The following is a 19,582-nucleotide window of genomic DNA, read 5'->3' as shown; positions in this document are numbered from 1 at the left end:
ATAATTCAAATATAAAAAGACAGACAACTCAATTAAACAGGGTTATAAGATATAAACAGACACTTCAATAAGATACACAAATGGCAAACACACAAAAAGATGGTCAATATCATTAGCCATTAAGAAAATTCAAATTAAAACCACCATGAGATACCACTACATATGCACAAGAATAGTTAAACTTAAAAAGACTGACAATGCCAAGTGTTGGTGAGTACATGGAACAACTGGACCTTCACACACTGCTTGTAGGAATACAACTTTGGAAAACAGTTTTGCAGTTTCTTATAAAGTTAAACATAGATGTACTATATGACCCAGTAACAGTTCCTCTCTTGGGAATTTACCAGAGAAAAATGAAACTATATGTTCATACAAAAGCCTGTATACAAATGTTTATACCAGCATCATTCATAACAGCCAAAAAATGGAAACAACCCAATGTCTATCAAAAAATTGAATGTATAAGCAAATGAGGTTTATCCACACAACAGAATATTATTCAGTAATGAAAAGAAATGAACAATATGGATGAATCTCAAAAGTATTATGCTAAGTGGAAGAAGCTAGACACAAAAGGGCTACATATTGTATGATTTTATTTATGTGAAATTCTAGAAAAGGCAAAACTATGGCGGCAAAAAGCAGATCAGTGGTTTTGCTAGGTGCCAAGGGTGAACAGAGAAGATGGACTGCAAAAGAGCACAAGGAAACTTTTTGGGTTAAATGAGATGTTCCATACCATGACTGTGTGGTGGTTATACAACTATACACATTTATCAAAGCCCATCAAACCTAACACATAAAATTAGTGAATTTTATTTTGTATAAATTATACCTCAATAAAGGTATCTTTTTAAAAAGAGTTTAGACAGTCGCACGCTCTCCCACATTGCAGCTCAGAGGTCAGGGGCCAACCCGCCAGTGGCCTATCCAGTACCCATCCCTTCTGCTCCCTCCTTGCTGGCAGAGCCAAGTGGGGGCATCTGCTCTAAGGGGTGGTGTGGGTCCCTCTCTGGCCCAAAGAGTAAAGAGAGCTTTGTTCAAGTCCACCATCAGTGGTGGGCAAGAAGGGGCCCCGTGATGCAGTTCTGGACAGAAAGCAGAGGCTCTGTGGGGGCTTCTGGGAATGGATCCCTTGCTCGTAAAAAACTGTGCCGAGAAGGGACTTCTTGCTTCCTGCGTCTGGACATGGCCCAGAGTGTTCTGAGACCCCAAGAACTGTACAGGACACCTCTCACCACTGGGAGCTGTAGTAGCCATCTTGCAAAAGCATGGAGGGACCTGTCTGAGGACCAGGACCTGCCCCAGACATATTGAATTTGAATCCCTGGGGGTGAGACCAGAACTCATGCATTTTCTGCAGACTCTCCAGGTGACTCTGGTGCACCCAGGACCGAGGACCACTGCTCTGAGCATACAGTGCTGGACCAAGACGTGCCCTGCTCAGCAGTGATTTCGAGCACTCCTCTCCCAGGTGACTGTGGTTGGCCCTGATCCATCATCAGTTCAGTCCTATGGGTGTGAAAGGGCTGCCATAATTATGGACCACAAACAGGGTGGCCTAAAGCAACAGAACTTTATGCTCTCACAGTTCTGGAGGTCAGAAGTCTGAAATCAAAGTGTCCGTAAGGCCAGGTTCCCCCTGCTGTTTCTAGGAAAGAGTCCCTCTTTGTCTCTTCAAGCTTCTGGTGGTTGCTGGCAATACTTGACTTTCCATGGCTTGTAGACACATCACTCTGATTTCTGCCTCCCTCTTCACATGCCTTCTCCCATGCGTGTCTGTGTATCTCCTTATCTCTCTTCTTATAAGAATACCAGCCATTGGATGTAAGGACCACCCTAAGTGGTCCAGTGTGACCTCATCTTACATAATTAAGATCCCATTTCCAAATGATGTCACATTTGGAGGTTCTAGATGGACATGAGTTTTGGGGGACCCTATTCAACCTAGTACAGCTTCCTTCTGTACTTTCTTTTCTCCTGCCCTCACTCTTACTGCCCTGGGGTTATACGTCTTCCTAATAAAGCATCAGCATGCAAGCTTGCTTTCAGGTTTTCCTTTCTAGGGAAACTGGAGTAAGAAAACACCCATATTCCAGACAGCGAGAACATTCCAGAGGTCACCAGTCCCCGGGCAGTGAAGGGTGTGGACCCCAGACGTCCCAGGGACAGCCTGTCCCCGCTGCTTGGTGGCGCCTGACCCGGCCGCTGCTCGCTGTGCTGCCTCCGTTGCGCTCCTCGGACTTGGGTTCGCGTGTCTCACTTCATCCCAGTCCCGGGAGAGCAACGTTGGGTTTATGTCTTTATTTGATGAAAATGATCTGTTGCACAGCCATTGGTACCGTATTGGGGAAACAAAGCATACAAGCAAGAAGCTTACAGCCTCAGTGGTGAAAAATTTTTCATGTCAGAGACCGAGAACTCTTGCAGTCGTTTATGTCATCCCTTCTTCTCCAGACAGGGGATACCAAAAAGCTGCAATCAAGGATCTCTTCATCTTATTGATAAAGCCACTAGAGCCAAAATGTCTGTCAACGTCAACCGCAGCGTGTCAGACCAGTTCTATCGCTAGAAGATGCCTCGTCTGATTGCCAAAGTTGAGGGCAAAGGAAATGGAATCAAGACAGTTATAGTCAACATGGTTGACATAGCCGAAGCGCTTAATCAGCGTCCAACGTATCCCACCAAATATTTAGGTTGTGAATTGGGAGCACAGACCCAGTTTGATGTTAAGAATGACCGTTACATTGCCAGTGGATCTCATGAGGCGAATAAGCTGCAAGGCATGTTGGATGGATTCATTAAAAAATTTGTTCTCTGTCCTGAGTGTGAGAATCCCGAAATGGATGTGCATGTCAATCCAAAGAAGCAAACGATAGGTAATTCTTGTAAAGCCTGGGGCTATCGAGGTATGCTTGACACACATCATAAACTCTGCATGTTCATTCTCAAAATGCCACCTGAGAATAGTGACAATGGTTCAGGAAAGAAAGAAAAGGAAAAGAAAACTAGAAAGGGCAAAGACAAGGAAAATGGCTCCGTGTCCAGCAGTGAGACACCACCTCCACCACCACCCAATGAAATCTGTCCTCCTCCACATGCTGTGGAAGAAGAGGAAGATGATGACGGGGTGGGGGGGGGGGAGGATACAACAGAGGAAGCTCAAAGGGGAAGAATGGATGAAATCAGTGACCACGCAGAAGTTTTAACCCTCAGTGATGATTTGGAAAGGACTGTTGAAGAGCGTGTCAATATCCTGTTTGATTTTGTTAAGAAAAAGAAAGAAGACGGTAGTATTGACCCATCTGACAAGTTGTAGCTGAAGCAGAAAGACTGAATGTAAAAGCCATGGGCCCTCTTATTTTGACTGAAGTTCTTTTTTTTTAGTTCTTTTTAATAAGAAGATTAGAGAACAAATTAAGAAATACAGGCACCATTTCTTACAATTTTGTCACAACAAAAAAAAGCTCAATGGTACCTTCTTCATTGTTTGGAGTGTGTGGTAGCAATGCACCAAGCTCAGCTCATCTCCAAGATTCCACATATCTTGAAGGAGATGTATTATGCAGACCTTTTGGAGGAAGAAGTCATCATTAGCTGGTCAGAAAAGGCCTCTAAGAAATATGTCTCAAAAGAACTTGCCAAAGAGATTCGTGTCAAAGCGGAACCTTTTATAAAATGGTTGAAGGAAGCAGAGGAAGAATCTTGTGCTGGTGAAGATGAAGATGAGAATATTGAGGTGATGTATTCAAAGACTGCCAGTGTACTGAAAGTTGAAGCTGTAAAGTCTGACAACAAGGACGATGACATTGATATTGATGCCATTTAAAGGGGTGGGTGCAGCCCAGCTTAACAGTTTAATGCTGAGAATCTTTCTGCATCATCAGCCAGAAGTGCAACATGTACGTGCAAAAGCTAAAATGGCTTAACATCATGCTACACTTTCTACTAAAAATGTATTGCTGTGAGTGGTCTGTATTTAAACCCAACAAGACATCTAGGGAGTCCATACACATATCAGTGAGCAGATGCAGTGTGCTTATTTACAGCATGTCTCTTTTTGAAAGATTAGTGGTGGACACATTTGGATCACATTTATATAGTTATAAAAGTAAAGATTTCCTTTTGCTCGTTCTTCAGATTTTTGGCTCTGAATGACTTAAGTAGGCTGAAATAATTGGCTCCTTTAAAAAATGCTGCATCATTATTTAACCTGATAGGATTACTGGAGCCTGTTTGATATTGTCAGGTGCTGAGACTATAAAGAGGTCTCAGCAGAATGTGAACATAAACTTACTTATAAATACCTTAACGCAGTCATTAAGAAATGTAGTACTTTTAAGTCTTATTTCTAGTTCCTCAGATTGGCATGTGGTAATGTACATTCTTCCCATGCCAAGGTGGACTGATAATCAAATGACAGTGCAATACCTTTACCTTACTGAGAAGTTAAAATGACCTGAGTGTCCTATAAATAAAATTTTAAGAACAGGTTTTGAAACGTGAATTGTGTTTTTTTCATTTCTTCTATACTTGCCCCAAATTGTAGTCTTTGAAGTCATGTGCACTTGCACGTTGGATGAGCCAGGGGAATTATTACATTAACACATAAGCATTTTATTATGTGTATGTAGCTCTTGCTTTATACTGAGAGAAAACTGAAACTCTGGGGAGTGATTAAATAGTAAGCTCTACGATTTTATTTGGGGGAAGCAGGAAAAGGTACACTTAATCTCTAGCAAACACTGAGCATAATTTTTCAGCATTTACTCTTGATTCAAATTACAATTTCAAAATATTTAGACATACTGTATCTTTTGTTCAGTGTGGATTTTTCCCGATAAACTATGGTTCTTTGATGACTTTTGCATTTGGACACATAGCTTATGCTTTTCAGGTTTTCATTGCTATCTTGCCAAAATAAGTGTTAACTATGTCTCAAATTCCCCCCTCACACCCCCAAAATGTCTTATTTTTAAAAAAAGCTAAAAGCATACTTCTTTTTTTGTTGTTGCTTTTTTGGTTTTTGCGGTACGCGGGCCTCTCACCACTGCGGCCTCTCCCGTTGCGGAGCACAGGCTCCGGACGCGCAGGCCCAGTGGCCATGGCTCACGGGCCCAGCCGCTCTGCGGCACGTGGGATCCTCCCGGACCGGGGCACGAACCCGCGTCCCCTGCATCAGCAGGCGGACTCCCAACCACTGCGCCACCAGGGAAGCCCAAAGCATACTTCTAAGAGCCTATATTTTGTTTTAAGACTTAGGGTGTTTTTTATTTTCACATTGAATATTGTGAGATACCCAGGAAGTCTGTGATGATGGTAACGGAAAGCAGGTGCCTAGGGCCTGACCCGGCCCATCCTGGGCTTTAGATTTGGAAATAACTTCCTTGTGATGTGCTTGCCCAATCTGCTGATGTAAACTCCCTTGATAGACGGGCTTATGATTACATCTGAGAAATCATCTTGAAGATACAAATTTACACAAAAAGTACACTGTGGGAATCAAAATGCATGGAGTGAATTTTTGGGGGAGTATGGCTTAGAAGATTCACCTCTTTCTTTGTGATCCATCTCACAGATTACAATGAGACCTTAACAAATGTATGTAAGCTTTTTTCACATTGAAATTATATAAACATTTGGTATAATAAAAAATAAAAAGAATTTAAAGAAGATTTTTAAAAATATTACTCAAGTTATATATGTATATGCAACATGCACCAAATTGTAGAGCTACAATATTTCTCAATAGTGATGTCTTGGAATTTAATAAACTTGGTTTTGTTACTCCAATGCAAAAAATCATTCCATGTATGATACCAAGTTTGTAACAACATCTACCACTGGTGCAAAAGAATGGAGCAGAGATAAGGAACAGGGTGGGCCCCTATGTCTGAGGAAGCCAAACTGCATTAATGTCACCATTCAGCAAAGACCCATGATACTGACAAGGAGAATTAACTATGTGCTAGGCATCCGTCAGTCCACCATCTGGGATTCTACATTCGAAGTTGAACAACAAATCTTACCTCTTGGCAGCTGATACAAGCCCTAACAGTGGCAGATGAAGCACAACTGTACAAGTAGTGCTAAATTTTAAAAGTCACAAGGAATGCAAAGATGACTTTGCAGGTCATCTCACATTCAAAGATAAGGCTATCTTCCACTAGAGTGGAAAGATGAGTCATCACAACACACAACTGGGGGATGCTGCCATATTATAACAGAGTGTGTAAGGGAGTCACCAAAAATTCATGTCTTTTAAATATATTTGACCTATTTGTTTATTACTGTTTCTCCCCACTAGAATGATGACACTCCATGATGACAGGGATTTTTGTCTTTACTGTTCACTGCTATATCCCTAGCACCTAGTACAATGCCAAGCATACAGTATTTGTTAAGTGAATAAATTATGCCTATGTAGATATTCAGTAAATATTTGTACAAATTCATTATGTCAATGTAAATGATGTAATAACCTTCTCTTACATTTCCTTTCTTGTACAATTTCTCTGATTGGAAGCTAATAATTGTCTTGTTTCTTTATTCATTTTGTTTCTAAATACCAATTCAAAAAAATTTTCAATCTACAGATATAAATGCTATAGAAGATGTGGAGAAAAGGGAACCCTCCTACACTGTTGGTGAGAATATAAACTGGTGCAGCCACCACGGAAAACAGTGTGGAGCTTCCTTAAAAAACTAAAAATAGAGTTACCATTATTATCCAGCAATTCTACTCCTGGGCATATATCCAGAAAAGACAAAAATTCTAATTTGAAAAGATACATGCACCCCAATGTTCATAGCAGCACTGTTCACAATAACCAAGACATGGAAGCAATCTAAATGTCCATCAACAGATGAATGGATAAAGAAGAGGTGGTATGTACAATGGAATATTACTCGGCCATAAAAAGAATGAATTTTGCCACTTGCAGCAACATGAATAGACCTAGAGAATATCATACTAAGTGAAATAAGACAGAGAAAAACAAATATTATATGATATCACTTATATGTGGAATCTAAAAGATAATACAAATGAATTTATTCACAAAACAGAAACAGACTAACGGACATAGGAAACAAACTTATGGTTACCAAAGGTGAAGGGGGAGGGGAGGATAAATTAGGAGTATGAGATTAACATAAACACACTACCATATTTAAAACAGATAAGCAATAAGGATTTATTGTATAGCACAGGGAATTATACTCAATATCTTGTAATAACCTATAATGGAAAATAATCTGAAAATGTGTGTGTGTGTATATATATATTTATTATATATATATTTATTTATATATATATAACTGAATCACTTTGCCATACACCTGAAATTAACACAATACTGTAAACCAACTATACTTCAATTAAAAAAATGAACTTTCAAGCAAGGAGATTCTCATTTCTCCTTTATATATTTCTTCATTCTAAAAGTTTCCTACAATGTGTGTGTTTATGTATATTCAGAATAAAGAATGTATGCATTTTTATAAAATTAGAGCTTTTGGAAAACAAGGTTTAAAATGTTAATAAGTGCATATCTATCAATAATTATCTTAAATGTCAATGGACTAAGTGTTCCAATCAAAAGACATAGAGTGGCAGGTTGGATAATAAAACAAGAGCCTACAATATGCTGCCTACAAGAGACCCAGTTTAGGGCGAAGGAAACACATAGATTGAAAGTGAGGAGATGGAGAAAGATATTTCATGCAAATGGAAATGACAAGAAAGCAAGGTTAGCAATACTCACATATCAGACAAAACAGACTTTAAAACAAAGGCCGCTTAGCGACTTAAACATAAGACATGATACCATAAAACTCCTAGAAGAGAGCATAGGCAAAACATTCTCTGACATAAATTGTAGCAATATTTTCTTAGGTCAGTCTCCCAAGGCAATAGAAATAAAAACAAAAATAAACAAATGGGACCTAATCAAACTTATAAGCTTTTGCACAGCAAAGAAAACGATAAAAAAAAATCCCAAAAAGACAATCTATGGAATGGGAGAAAATATTTGCAAATGACGTGACTGACAAGGGCTTAATCTCCAAAATATACAAACAGCTAATATAACTCAACAACAAAAAAAACAAACCCAGTCGAAAAATGGGCAGAACACCTTGATAGACATTTCTCCAAAGAAGACATACAGATGGCCAGTAGACACATGAAAAGATGCTCAACATCACTAATTATTAGAGAAATGCAAATCAAAACTACAGTGAGGTACCTCACACCGGTCAGAATGGCCATCATTAAAAAGTCTACATATCCTCAAGTCCGTTCTCCAGTAGGTCTGCGCCTCTATTCCTGTCTTATCCCTAGGTTCTTCATGACATTTTTTTCCCTTAAATTCCATATATATGTGTTAGCATACGGTATTTGTCTTTTTCTTTCTGACTTACTTCACTCTGTATGACAGACTCTAGGTCTATCCATCTCATTACAAATAGCTCAATTTCATTTCTTTTTAAGGCTGAGTAATATTCCATTGTGTATATGTGCCACATCTTCTTTATCCATTCGTCCGATGATGGGCGCCCAGGTTCTTTCCATCTCCGGGCTATTGTAAATAGAGCTGCAATGAACATTTTGGTACATGACTCTTTTTGAATTTTGGTTTTCTCAGGGTATATGCCCAGTAGTGGGATTGCTGGGTCATATGGTAATTCTATTTGTAGTTTTTTAAGGAACCTCCATACTGTTCTCCATAGTGGCTGAACCAATTCACATTCCCACCAGCAGTGCAAGAGTGTCCCCTTTTCTCCACACCCTCTCCAGCATTTATTGTTTCTAGATTTTTTGATGACGGCCATTCTGACTGGTGTGAGATGATATCTCATTGTGGATATGGGGAGGGGGAAGGGTGAGTTTTGACAGGGCGAGAGAGAGTCATGGACATATACACACTAACAAACGTAGTAAGGTAGATAGCTAGGGGGAAGCAGCCGCAAGGCACCAGGGATATTAGCTCGGGGCTTTGGGACAGCCTGGAGGGGTGGGATGGGGAGAGTGGGAGGGAGGGAGACGCAAGAGGGAAGACACATGGGAGCATATGTATATGTATAGCTGATTCACTTTGTTATAAAGCAGAAACTAACACACCATTGTAAAGCAATTATACTCCAATAAAGATGTTAAAAAAAAAAAAGTGAAAAGGGACAAAACCAAAAAAAATAAAAATAAAAAAATAAAAAGTCTACAAATGAAAAATGCTGGAGAGGCTGTGGACAAAAGGGAACCCTCCTACACTGCTGGTGGGAATGTAAGTTGGTACAGCCACTATGGAAAACAGTATGGAGGTTCCTCAGAAAACTAAAAATAGAACTACCATATGATCCAGCAATCCCACTCCTGGGCATACCCCTGGACAAAACTCTAATTGAAAAAGATGCATGTACCCCTATGTTCATAGCAGCACTACTCACAACAGCCAAGACATGGAAACAACCTAAATGTCCATCGACAGCTGAATGGATAAAGAAGATGTATACACACACACACACACACACACACACACACACACACAACGGAATACTACTCAGCCATAAAAAAGAATGAAATTTTGCCATTTGCAGCAACATGGATGAACGTAGAGATTATTATACTAAGTGAAGTAAATCAGACAAATATCATATGATCACTTATACGTGGAATCTAAAATATGATACAAATGAACTTATTTACAAAACAGAAACAGACTCACAGATATAGAAAACAAACTCATGGTTACCAAAGAGGAAATATGAGGGGATAAATAAGGAGTTTGGGATTAGCAGATACAAACTACTGTATATAAAATAAACAATAAGGATTTACTGTACAGCACAGGGAATTATATTCAATATCTTATAATAACCTATAATGGAAAAGAATATGAAAAAGAATATGTATATATATGTGCAACTGAATCACTCTGCTGTATACCAGAAACTAACACAACCTTGTAAATCAACTATAATAAAAAATAAAATAAAATTAGAGTTTTATAGAGGACTCTATCAATTGATAATAGCATGCTTCAAATTTTCTTTTAGCTATTTTCTCAAATCTATCCCTCTGCACATGCTCTTTATTCTATCCGGAAAACCCACACCCATCTCTCTATAAATCTAACCTGTCTTCAACCCAATCTCCCCAATGAAGAATCCTTTATAACACCGATTAATCTCAATCCTTTAATCCACTTTGACTCCCAACAAAACCCTAAACCCCTTTAGGGCAGGAAATATTCATTATGTTTTTATATTTCCCACTGTTATAGAACATTCAATAAATGCTTAATTTGTTGAACCTGATGAATTTCAATGAGACTGAAGAACCTTGATGATACAAAGTTAATGTAAAGCTACAAAGATAAATATATCTACATATTAAACTATATACATAAAACCTACCAACAGTGTCTGTCCTTGGGAAATGAAGAAATGACCCGATATAACTATGGTGAGAACAAGATGCCCAGATTCTTCACTGGAGTCAAAAACCTTGAAAAAGAGAGAAATGTGTATAAGACATTTCTGTAATACTAATAAACTTATAACCAAACTATTTTCTCACACTGATCTTCCCACTCTGAATGTTCCCTTTCCCTCATTTAATCTGTAATCATTCCCCTATAGTTTCAAGTTTTCCTCATATAAGGGTTAACAGCCAGGCTTTTATAAAATATAACTAAAACCAATATTTTGAAACAACAATAGTAAATGAAGAATCAAGAGACATGGGGCCTGAGCCAACCACTTTTGAATTACATTTTAATAAATCATGAATTATCTGTGAGCCTCAGTTTCCTTTCTGTAAAATGGGGATAATGCTTTACAGGTTGTTGTCAGACTACAGAGTCAGTTTCTTTGCCACATAATCCATTTTTCACAACCCCTCAAAACTTGGTGTTTCCTTTGGATGAGCTTTAATTTGTAATGTCACTCTTAAAAATAGGGTGCCCCAAACTGACCATAATATTCTTGGTATGATCTAATTATCTCCATTACTTGCAGTAATGAAGCCTACAATTACATTTATCTTTTGAGGGGGTAGTCCCATTGAAGAGTGATCTTACATCAATAAAGTTCCCTGAAATTTCATCACCTATGTTGGTAAATGATACTTTTACTTTCTGCATCTGAACCTAAACATAAGACCTTGCACTTACCCTCATTATATTTTACCTTGTTAGATTTGGTCTACGGTTGTGGTGGGGAGTTGAGGCAATTAAAGCAAAATGTCATGGAGGTCATGACTCATAGATACTTAAGAATGGGATTTGGGTCTTAAGTGACTACACTGTATAGGTGTCTTTAATATCATTGATAAACACTGTAAAGGTAAACATCCTTGTACAAATAGGATGAAATTGTAGATTTACCTTAATGCTCAAAGCTCAAAATAATTAACACATACCTAACTCAAGTATACTGTTATAAGGTTACTGCATTCTATTGAGAAATAATGTTCTATCTTATAGTTCCATATGCGGGGTTTGAAGCTTCACTGCTATATTTAAACTCAAGATTTCCTACTGAGTTTTCTCTAATTCACTTTAAATTCCAAACTTAAAAATCGAATAACATTTTAGATGTCAAGGTGGGTATGATAAACCCTGCATTATTTCTTTCAGTAGTTGTTATTCATCCTCTTTCCCAATATTAGGAATTCAGTTATTTGTACAACACTCTTCCCATTATAGTTTAGATAGATTATCGTGTATGTTTCACGACCACTTAAAACCTCAAGAATAGCTAAGAATGAAGCATAACTATAGAAACTGGAGTCTGTTAAGCAAATTCTTTGGGAGGCAATACTCTAACATAACAGTTTAACGATATTTTTTTAGAAATATAACATATATCTCCAAAAGTGTCCAACAAATGAACAGTTCAATGAGTGATGACAAAGTAAACACACAATCACCACTCAGATAAAAAAACAGAAGCCTTCCAGAAGGTACCCTAGTGCTATCTCCCAATCACTATCTGCTCCCTCCTCCCTCTAATATCCATCCTGACTTCTAACACCATAGTTTAGTTTTATTTATATGAATGGAATCATACAGAATTCTTTTATGTCTGGCTTCATCAATGTTGTTGCATATACCTCAGTTCATTCGTTATCATTACTGTAGAATACCATTCTATGATTATACCACAATTTATTTTTTCATTCTTTTGTTGATGAATCTTGTCTTCCAGTTTAAATCTACTGCAAATAATGCTGTTATGAACATTCTTATATGTCTCTTGTTGGGTAGAAACACTCACTATAGAGATGCCAATTCTTTCCAAATAATTTTATTGTTTTTTCTCCCCTGCCCTCCAAACTTTTACATCTCATTTTTTTTTGGCCGCACTGTGCGCACGGCATGTGGGATCTTAGCTCCTCGAGCAGTCGGAAGTGCAGAGTCTTAGCCAATGGACCACCAGGGAAGTCCCCAAACTTTTACATCTAATTGACCACTCAACATCTCTACTTAAAGGTCTAATAGTCATCTCAAAATTAACAGCCCCTAACTTGAAGTCCAAACCTTCCCATTCATTCATTCATTGAACATTTACAAAGTGTCACGCAAGTGGCATCTGTGGCCTGTCACCAGGTGTAGGAAGTCCAAACACTTCTGCTCACTACATCTTGGTACTGGAGTCACCATGGAAAACAACACAGTCAAGCAGTGGAGGGAACAGCACTTGACTCACACAGAAGAAACAGAGCAAGATCAGTATCAGTACTGGGGGTTGGTTCCCCCATGGCCAGCGGGGGGGAACCTAGGCAGCCATGCAGGGCAGCCGGCCTGCACTCAGCCCTCATGGCTACAGCACAATGACTCCTCCTTCTCCCCCCAGGGGACAGATACAACAGTGGGGCTGGCCAGGTGCCATATGATGCTTAAGCAGAACACAGGAGCACAGGCTGTGAGGACTCTATTTCTTGCTAAGTAAGTGTTCCAGGCCCAAGGTCCATTCTTACAGCCGAGAGAGGGGATTGCAAGACTGCATGCCCAAGATTGTCTTTCACAACACAAAGCACCTACCATGGACCAGGCTGTTGTAGGCTTTTGACTCCCACAGTTTTCCCATCTCAGAATATAATTCTATCTTTCCATTTCATTAGGCCAAACTGTGGAATCATTCTTGAATCCTCTACCTTTTGCATACACATACCCATCAGCAAATCCTTCAAAATATGCAGGATCTAACCACTTCTCCCAGGTCTGGTCTGAGTTGGCATCATCTCTAGTGGGATTATTATAATAACCTCCTAAATGGCTTTCTAGCTTCTGTTCTTGCTCTCCTTTTCCAACAAATTTTATTCTCAATACAGTAACCAGAGTGATCCTTTTAAAACCTAAGTCACGTCATGTCATTTCCAGTTCAAAGCCCTAGAGCAGCTTTCCATCTCATTCAGAGACTCATGCAAGGTGTTCCACAATCCATTGCCTCTCTGCTCTCATCGCCCCTTTTGGCCATTCTGCTCCAGCCGCACTGGCCTCTGCTGCTCTTTGAACCTACAAGGCACATTCACGATTGTAAAACTCAGGGCTTCTCTATCTGGAATTGTCTTCTCCTAAATCTACATGACTCACTCCTTGATCTTTTTCAGGTCTTTGCTTAAATGTCATATGCTTAAATGTCACCTTTCCTGACCATCCTAATGAAAACTGCCACCAGCTCCCTGCCCCATTACCCAAACCAGATAGTTCCTGTTCCCTTTTCCAATTTTGTTTCTTTATATTTATTTGTTTATCTGTCTATGTATCTTCTTTAAAAGAAGATTGATGTAAGGGATTAAAAACAACACTCAATGAATCCAAAGGAAGCAAGAATAAGAATATAAAGGGAAGAACAGGTGGGACAAACACAAGACAAATAGGAAGATTACAGACATACACCTAACCCTTTCAATGGTCACATTAAATGTAAATGACCTTAATCAGGATTAATTTTGCTTCTCAGCTACCCATTTTCTCTTCATTATTTTTCAGTGAGAATACATGAAAAATTACTAAGAATCCTTTTCTCTTTCCTTATTTATTCTTTACATACTTCCCACTCTTTTTTTCGCCCTCTAAAGAGATTTTTAAAAATAAATTTATTTTATTTAAAAATTTATTTTATTTAAATAAATTTTTTAATTTTATTTTTTTAAAATGTAAATGGCCTAAACATCCCAATGAAAGGCAATCTGACAACAGGATGAGACGACAAGGCACAACTATATATAAACATACAAATATGAAGAGGTGAAAACAAAAGGGTGAGAAAAATATATACCATGCTAATACTAGTCAAAGAAAGCTGGAATAGCTATTAATTTTAGGCAAGACTACCAAAAGGTATAAAGAAGGTCATTTCATAATGACAAGGCGTTAATCAAGAGACGTAATTATCCTAAACATTCACGCCCCCAATAAGAGCTGAAAAATACATGAAGCAGGCAAGGTTCTGCCTACCCAAGGCCGCTGCTGTGCAGAGACCCGGGGGGAAGCCACCGTCACCATGTCTGACCAGGAGGCAAAACCTTCAACTGAGGATTTGGGGGATAAGAAGGAAGGAGAATATATTAAACTCAAAGTCACAGGACAGGAGAGCAATGAGATTTACTTCAAAGTGAAAACGACAACACATCTCAAGAAACTCAAAGAATCATACTGTCAAAGACACGAAGTTCCCATGAATTCACTCAGGTTTCTCTTTGAAATTCTCAGAGAATTACTGATAATCATACTCCAAAAGAACTGGTTATGGGGCAGAAACTAACACACCATTGTAAAGCAATTATACCCCAATAAAGATGTTAAAAAATAAAAAAGAAAAAAAAAAGAACTGGGAATAGAGGGAGAAGATGTGATTGAAGTTTATCAGGAACAAACAGGGGGTCATTCAACAGTTTAGATATTCTTTTTATTTTTTTTAATTTTCCCTAATCCTTTATTTTTAAAAATAGTTCTTTTGTAACATGATGTTCAAAACAGAATTGAAAACTGGCATCTCTTTAAAACATCTGGTAATTTGCATTCTAGTGTCTATTATTCATTATTGTTTGTTTCACCGTGCTGAGTTTTGGTGATCAAACCTCAGCCCCCTTCATATTGCCGCCTCCTTTTTAAAAATTACATATGTGCACAGAGAGGCCGCCTTCCAGGACTGTCCACTTTCAGGCTTGTGATAAGATCGACTAATGCAAGTAATCATAATGACTTTCCAGCTGGCCTTGAAGTTTTAGCATGTGACTGCTTCACTCTTGGGACTATGACTTTCAGTGGGAGATGGAAGTTTTTCAGAGAACTGAACTGTGGAAAAATGACCTTTCCTTAACTTGAAGCTACTTTTAAAATCTGAGGGTCTGGACCAAAAGAAGAGGAATATCAGATTGGAGTCAAGATGACAAAGGTGGTGAGAATAAATGACTAGCTCCAAAGATGGCTGCACTGAAGAGAAAGCATTTTAAGATGAACGACAAACCTTGTCAGAAGATCCCAGAAAAGTTCTAATTTTCCTTAGCAGTTAAAGTTATTCATGCAGAAGTGTATACAACAGAACACTGCTCCTTTTGACTTTATTTGTACTTTTTGGCCGGGGATATAGGTTTTAAATGGACATCGTCAGTACCAGCTTCATTAAAATAAACAAAATATTTGTAAAAACCATAAAAAATACATGAAGCAATAACTGATAGCACTGTAAGGAAAAACAGACAAATCCACAATTATAGTCAGATTTCAACACCCCTCCCTCAATAATTGATAAACACAGAAAATCAGCAAGCATATAGTAGACGTGAACAACACTATCAACCAACATGACCTGACTGACATTTATACAACAGTCCACTCAATATCAGCAAAATATATATTCTTCTCAAGTGTACACAGAGCACTTACTGAGAGAGACCAAATTCTGGGCCATAAGACAAGTGTTAGTAAATTTTAAAGTATGTTCTCTGAGCACAAATTAAATTAGAAATCAATAACAGAAATATCTCTGAAAAAGTCTCCAAACATTTTGAAACTAAATCATGTACTTCTCAACAACCCATGGGTAAATAAGAAATTAAGAGACAAATCAGGAAGTACTTTGAACTGAATGTAATTCACCATGTCAACAAACTAAAAGAGAAAAATCATAGGATCACCTCACTAGATGAAAGAATATATAGAAGACATTTGACAAAATTCAACATCCATTCATGAGTGAAAAAAAAAAAATCAGCAAACCAGGAATTGAAGGAACTTCAAGCTGATGAAGGGCATCTATGAAAAAACTATAGTTAACATCATATTTAATAGTGAAAGACTGAAAGCTTTCTAAGATAAGGAATAAGACAAGAATATCACCACTTCTATTCCACACTGTACTGGAGGTTCTAAACACTATAATTAGGCAAGAAAAAGAAGTAAAAAGCCTTTCCTTTCCAGACTGGAAAGGTAGAAGAAAAACTGTCTTAATTCACAGACAACACAATCATTTATATAGAAAATCCAATTTATTTCCCTAGAACTAATAAATGAATTTTAGAAAGATTGCAGGATACAAGATCAATAAATGAAAACTAAATTTATACAAACTAGTAAAGAACAACTGGAATTTGGAATTTTAGAAACATCAAAATTTATAATAGCATGAAAAATATGAAATATTTAGAGATAAATATGACAAAAGAAGTGAAAGATCTGCACACTGAAAACTGACAGAAATTTAATACATAGTAAATATATGGAGTTATACTTTGTTCATGGATAGAAGATTTAATAGTTAAGATGCTGAGGTAGGCAGAATAATAATCCCCACCCAAAGGTTCCTGTCCTTATCCCTGGAACATATGAATATCTTATCTTACATGGCAAAGGGGACTTTGCAGATGTGATTAAGTTAAGGATCTTGAGACTAGGAGAGCTGGATTATCTAGATGGTTCCAATGGAATCCGAAGGGTCCCTACAGGGGAAAGAAGGAGGCAGAAGAGTCAGAGTCAGAGAAGGAAATGTGACTGCTGGCTTTGAAGATGGAAGGGTGGTACAAGGCAAGGAATTCAGGCAGCCTCTAGAAGCTGGAACAGGCAAGAAACGGATTCTCCCCTAAAGCCTCCAGAAGGAATGCAGCCCTGCTGACACCTTCATTTTAGCCTCAGAAGACCTATTTTAGACTTCTGACCTCCAGAACTGTGTGCAAAGCGTAAACAAACTAAGTTTGGGTTTTCGTAAACCACTAAGTTTGTGGCAATTTGTTACAGCAGTAATAATCAAAAATTCTAAATTCTTTTGTAGAAATTAACAAGCTGATTCTAAAATTCATGTGGAAATTCATGAAAAGAGACCCTATACTGAGCATTTAAGTCATTTAACATTAACAAAGTACTCACTATGTACTGATCTCTCTTCTAAATGTTAGGGAAAGAAAAAAAAACATAGAAGGGAATGTCCCTAACCATGAGCTTCATTGATTCATTTGCTCATTCAACAAATATTTACTGAGCACCTAACAGATGCCAAGCATTTTCTTAGATGGGACACATCACTGAACAAAACATTAGCTGCTCTCATGGAGCTAATGTGGGATGGGATGCAGGGCAAGGGTACAGAAAACAGTAAACAATAAATATAATTAGTGGCACACTAAGGGTGAAATGGTGGGAGCAGTCAACCCTGGTACAGGCAATGCTTTGTTGAGAATTTATAAACAATAGTCAAACTGACTAAAAAGCAGCTGCTTTTTATTACTACCAGGAGCTGGCAACTCTAATCAATGTCACTGATGAAATACCCCTCCCTGAAAAAAATCTTTTGTTGATCTAAGTTCTAAACAATTGCTACAGTTACTGCTGAGTTTAAATAATACACATGTAAGTTTCAAATTATCAGATTTTTATTTATTCTTTAACAAACGTTGTTTTCTACATAGACATTCATTTGGAAAACTCCCAGTTATAAAGCTGGCCCACATACACGCAGACTTAACCACATACATCTGTTTCAAGAGAAGCTCATAAGGCTTTGACATACTTCAAGCTTGCCTAATGCAAAGTTGTTGTCTCAAACCCTTTCTTGGGATGCACTTCACTTCAACCCTGTGGTATGACACTCTTCTGCATTTAAACCATAGATTCAAAATAAACAATGATAGCACAGGGACTGTAAATACCAAGAAACAGAACGCGAATTACAATGCTGTCATTTTATGGGACCTTCTTTTCGGCATTTATATTTGTGCTTAAAATTTTAAAACAACGAAAGTGCAAGCAACGGGATGGAACATTTTTGTTTGGCAAATGCAAATTTTAGTTCACACTCAAAATATGTTACTAAATTTGAATAATACCTTTAATATTAAAATATTATTCTTTTAAACTGTTAAATGTTTCCAAACTAAATAGCAAAAAAGAGAATAAAACATATCAGCAATTTTATCATTAGTTGCCTAGATTGTGTATTTGGAGATTTTCAGTACTATTTTTTAAAATCACTTATTAGTTAAAGAGAAATCAATTACATAAAATATCAGCCTCTAACCAAAGAAGCAAAGTTCAGACATTTACCTAGATATAAAAGACTGGCTAAACATTTGTACTTTTTTTCCTGCCTTATACTATAGCGTGCATTTCCTTTTTCTTATTTATCTTACTGCCATACTTATAATAATGAATCTCAATAAATTTCACTGTCTGCATAATAATTTCATTTATGAAATTTTTATGAAAATAATTTCATCATTTAGGGGAGGAAAGTGTTAAAAATTATCCATTTTGGGTTTCATATGTTCTAGGCACATTACTGAACATAATAAGTAAATTATCTAGTATATAAGAAAGCGCTAGGAGCTAGGGAAAAAACAAAGCAGGGTAAGGGGAATGGGAGTGTAAAGACAGGGCATGAATGTTAAAATATAATAGGGTGGTCAGCATGGGCGTCGCTGAGGTGAGGCTTGAGCAAAGACTTGATGGCATGGGAAGGTTACTAGGTATCGCATGGGAAGGATACCAGGTATCTGGGAATTCCACAGTTACTATTTTTCATATATTTGTTGCAATATTTCATCTAAAAGATCTTTATGGTATGCTCAGTTTGAAAATGTCTAATTTAAGACTTCCAAGAGGTTCAAGAAAAAATGTAATTTGATTGCATCCCTGCAGTCTTCCCTTCCTAAATCCAATCCAAATACCAATTACCTTTCCTTGAGCAGTTATTAAAATCAGCATCCAAGTGGGCCAGAAGGGTGGGTTGAGTCTCAGGATCCAGATGAAAAGAGCTGAGTTTTCCCCCTGGATGAGAATGGAGGCCCTAGCCTAAGCAAGTAGCCCTAGGGCAAAGGCAGGAATGCCCCAGTTCTTGGGAGAGAGCCTAACCCTTAGAAATTGGCCATCCCCCCGACCCCAAGAAGACCAGCCTGTGTATTCTGAAATTCCTACTGGTCTCCCAGCCTCTAAGGAGTCATACTGGAGCTGGGAAACTTACTTAGCTGAGTCCTTTCTACTCTTCTACAGAAGACCTAGAAGGCTGAGACTCATGCACCTCCCAACACTTAACACTTAAGGTATGTTGGACTTGAGCCCCAAAAGTAAGAAGACGCATA

At 38.0% G+C, this 19,582-nt stretch overlaps 2 protein-coding genes and 1 pseudogene across 3 annotated transcripts in view; 2 read left to right on the top strand and 1 right to left on the bottom strand.

Annotated features, from left to right (window-relative positions):
* The window catches only part of REC114 (REC114 meiotic recombination protein), a 98,284-nt gene that overhangs the window by 58,481 nt on the left and 20,221 nt on the right, over positions 1 to 19,582 (bottom strand). For both annotated transcript variants that reach the window (XM_065871455.1, XM_065871456.1), the window contains exon 2: positions 10,420 to 10,509. In XM_065871455.1, coding sequence (XP_065727527.1) covers positions 10,420 to 10,509 — 90 coding nt within the window. The remainder of the gene's footprint in view (positions 1 to 10,419; positions 10,510 to 19,582) is intronic.
* LOC136118978 (eukaryotic translation initiation factor 5 pseudogene) lies at positions 2,528 to 3,832 on the top strand (annotated as a pseudogene).
* LOC136119005 (small ubiquitin-related modifier 1-like) lies at positions 14,515 to 14,910 on the top strand. The gene is made up of 2 exons (XM_065872391.1): positions 14,515 to 14,677; positions 14,840 to 14,910. Exons 1-2 carry the CDS (start codon positions 14,515 to 14,517, stop codon positions 14,908 to 14,910), a joined length of 234 nt encoding a protein of 77 aa, XP_065728463.1.

The sequence above is a fragment of the Phocoena phocoena genome, chromosome 2 (genome assembly GCF_963924675.1).
Source record: "Phocoena phocoena chromosome 2, mPhoPho1.1, whole genome shotgun sequence".
NCBI lineage: Eukaryota > Metazoa > Chordata > Mammalia > Artiodactyla > Phocoenidae > Phocoena > Phocoena phocoena.
Note: the sequence above shows the minus strand (reverse complement) of the source record. Positions and strands in the feature narration are given on the sequence as shown.

Bases quoted from the DNA above. Each gene is read 5' to 3' on its own strand.
- LOC136119005 (XM_065872391.1), top strand. From the start codon at position 14,515: ATGTCTGACCAGGAGGCAAAACCTTCAACTGAGGATTTGGGGGATAAG. The intron at 14,678-14,839 runs ACGAAGTTCCCA...GAAAAAAAAAAG, and splicing joins AGAATCATACTGTCAAAGAC to AACTGGGAATAGAGGGAGAA.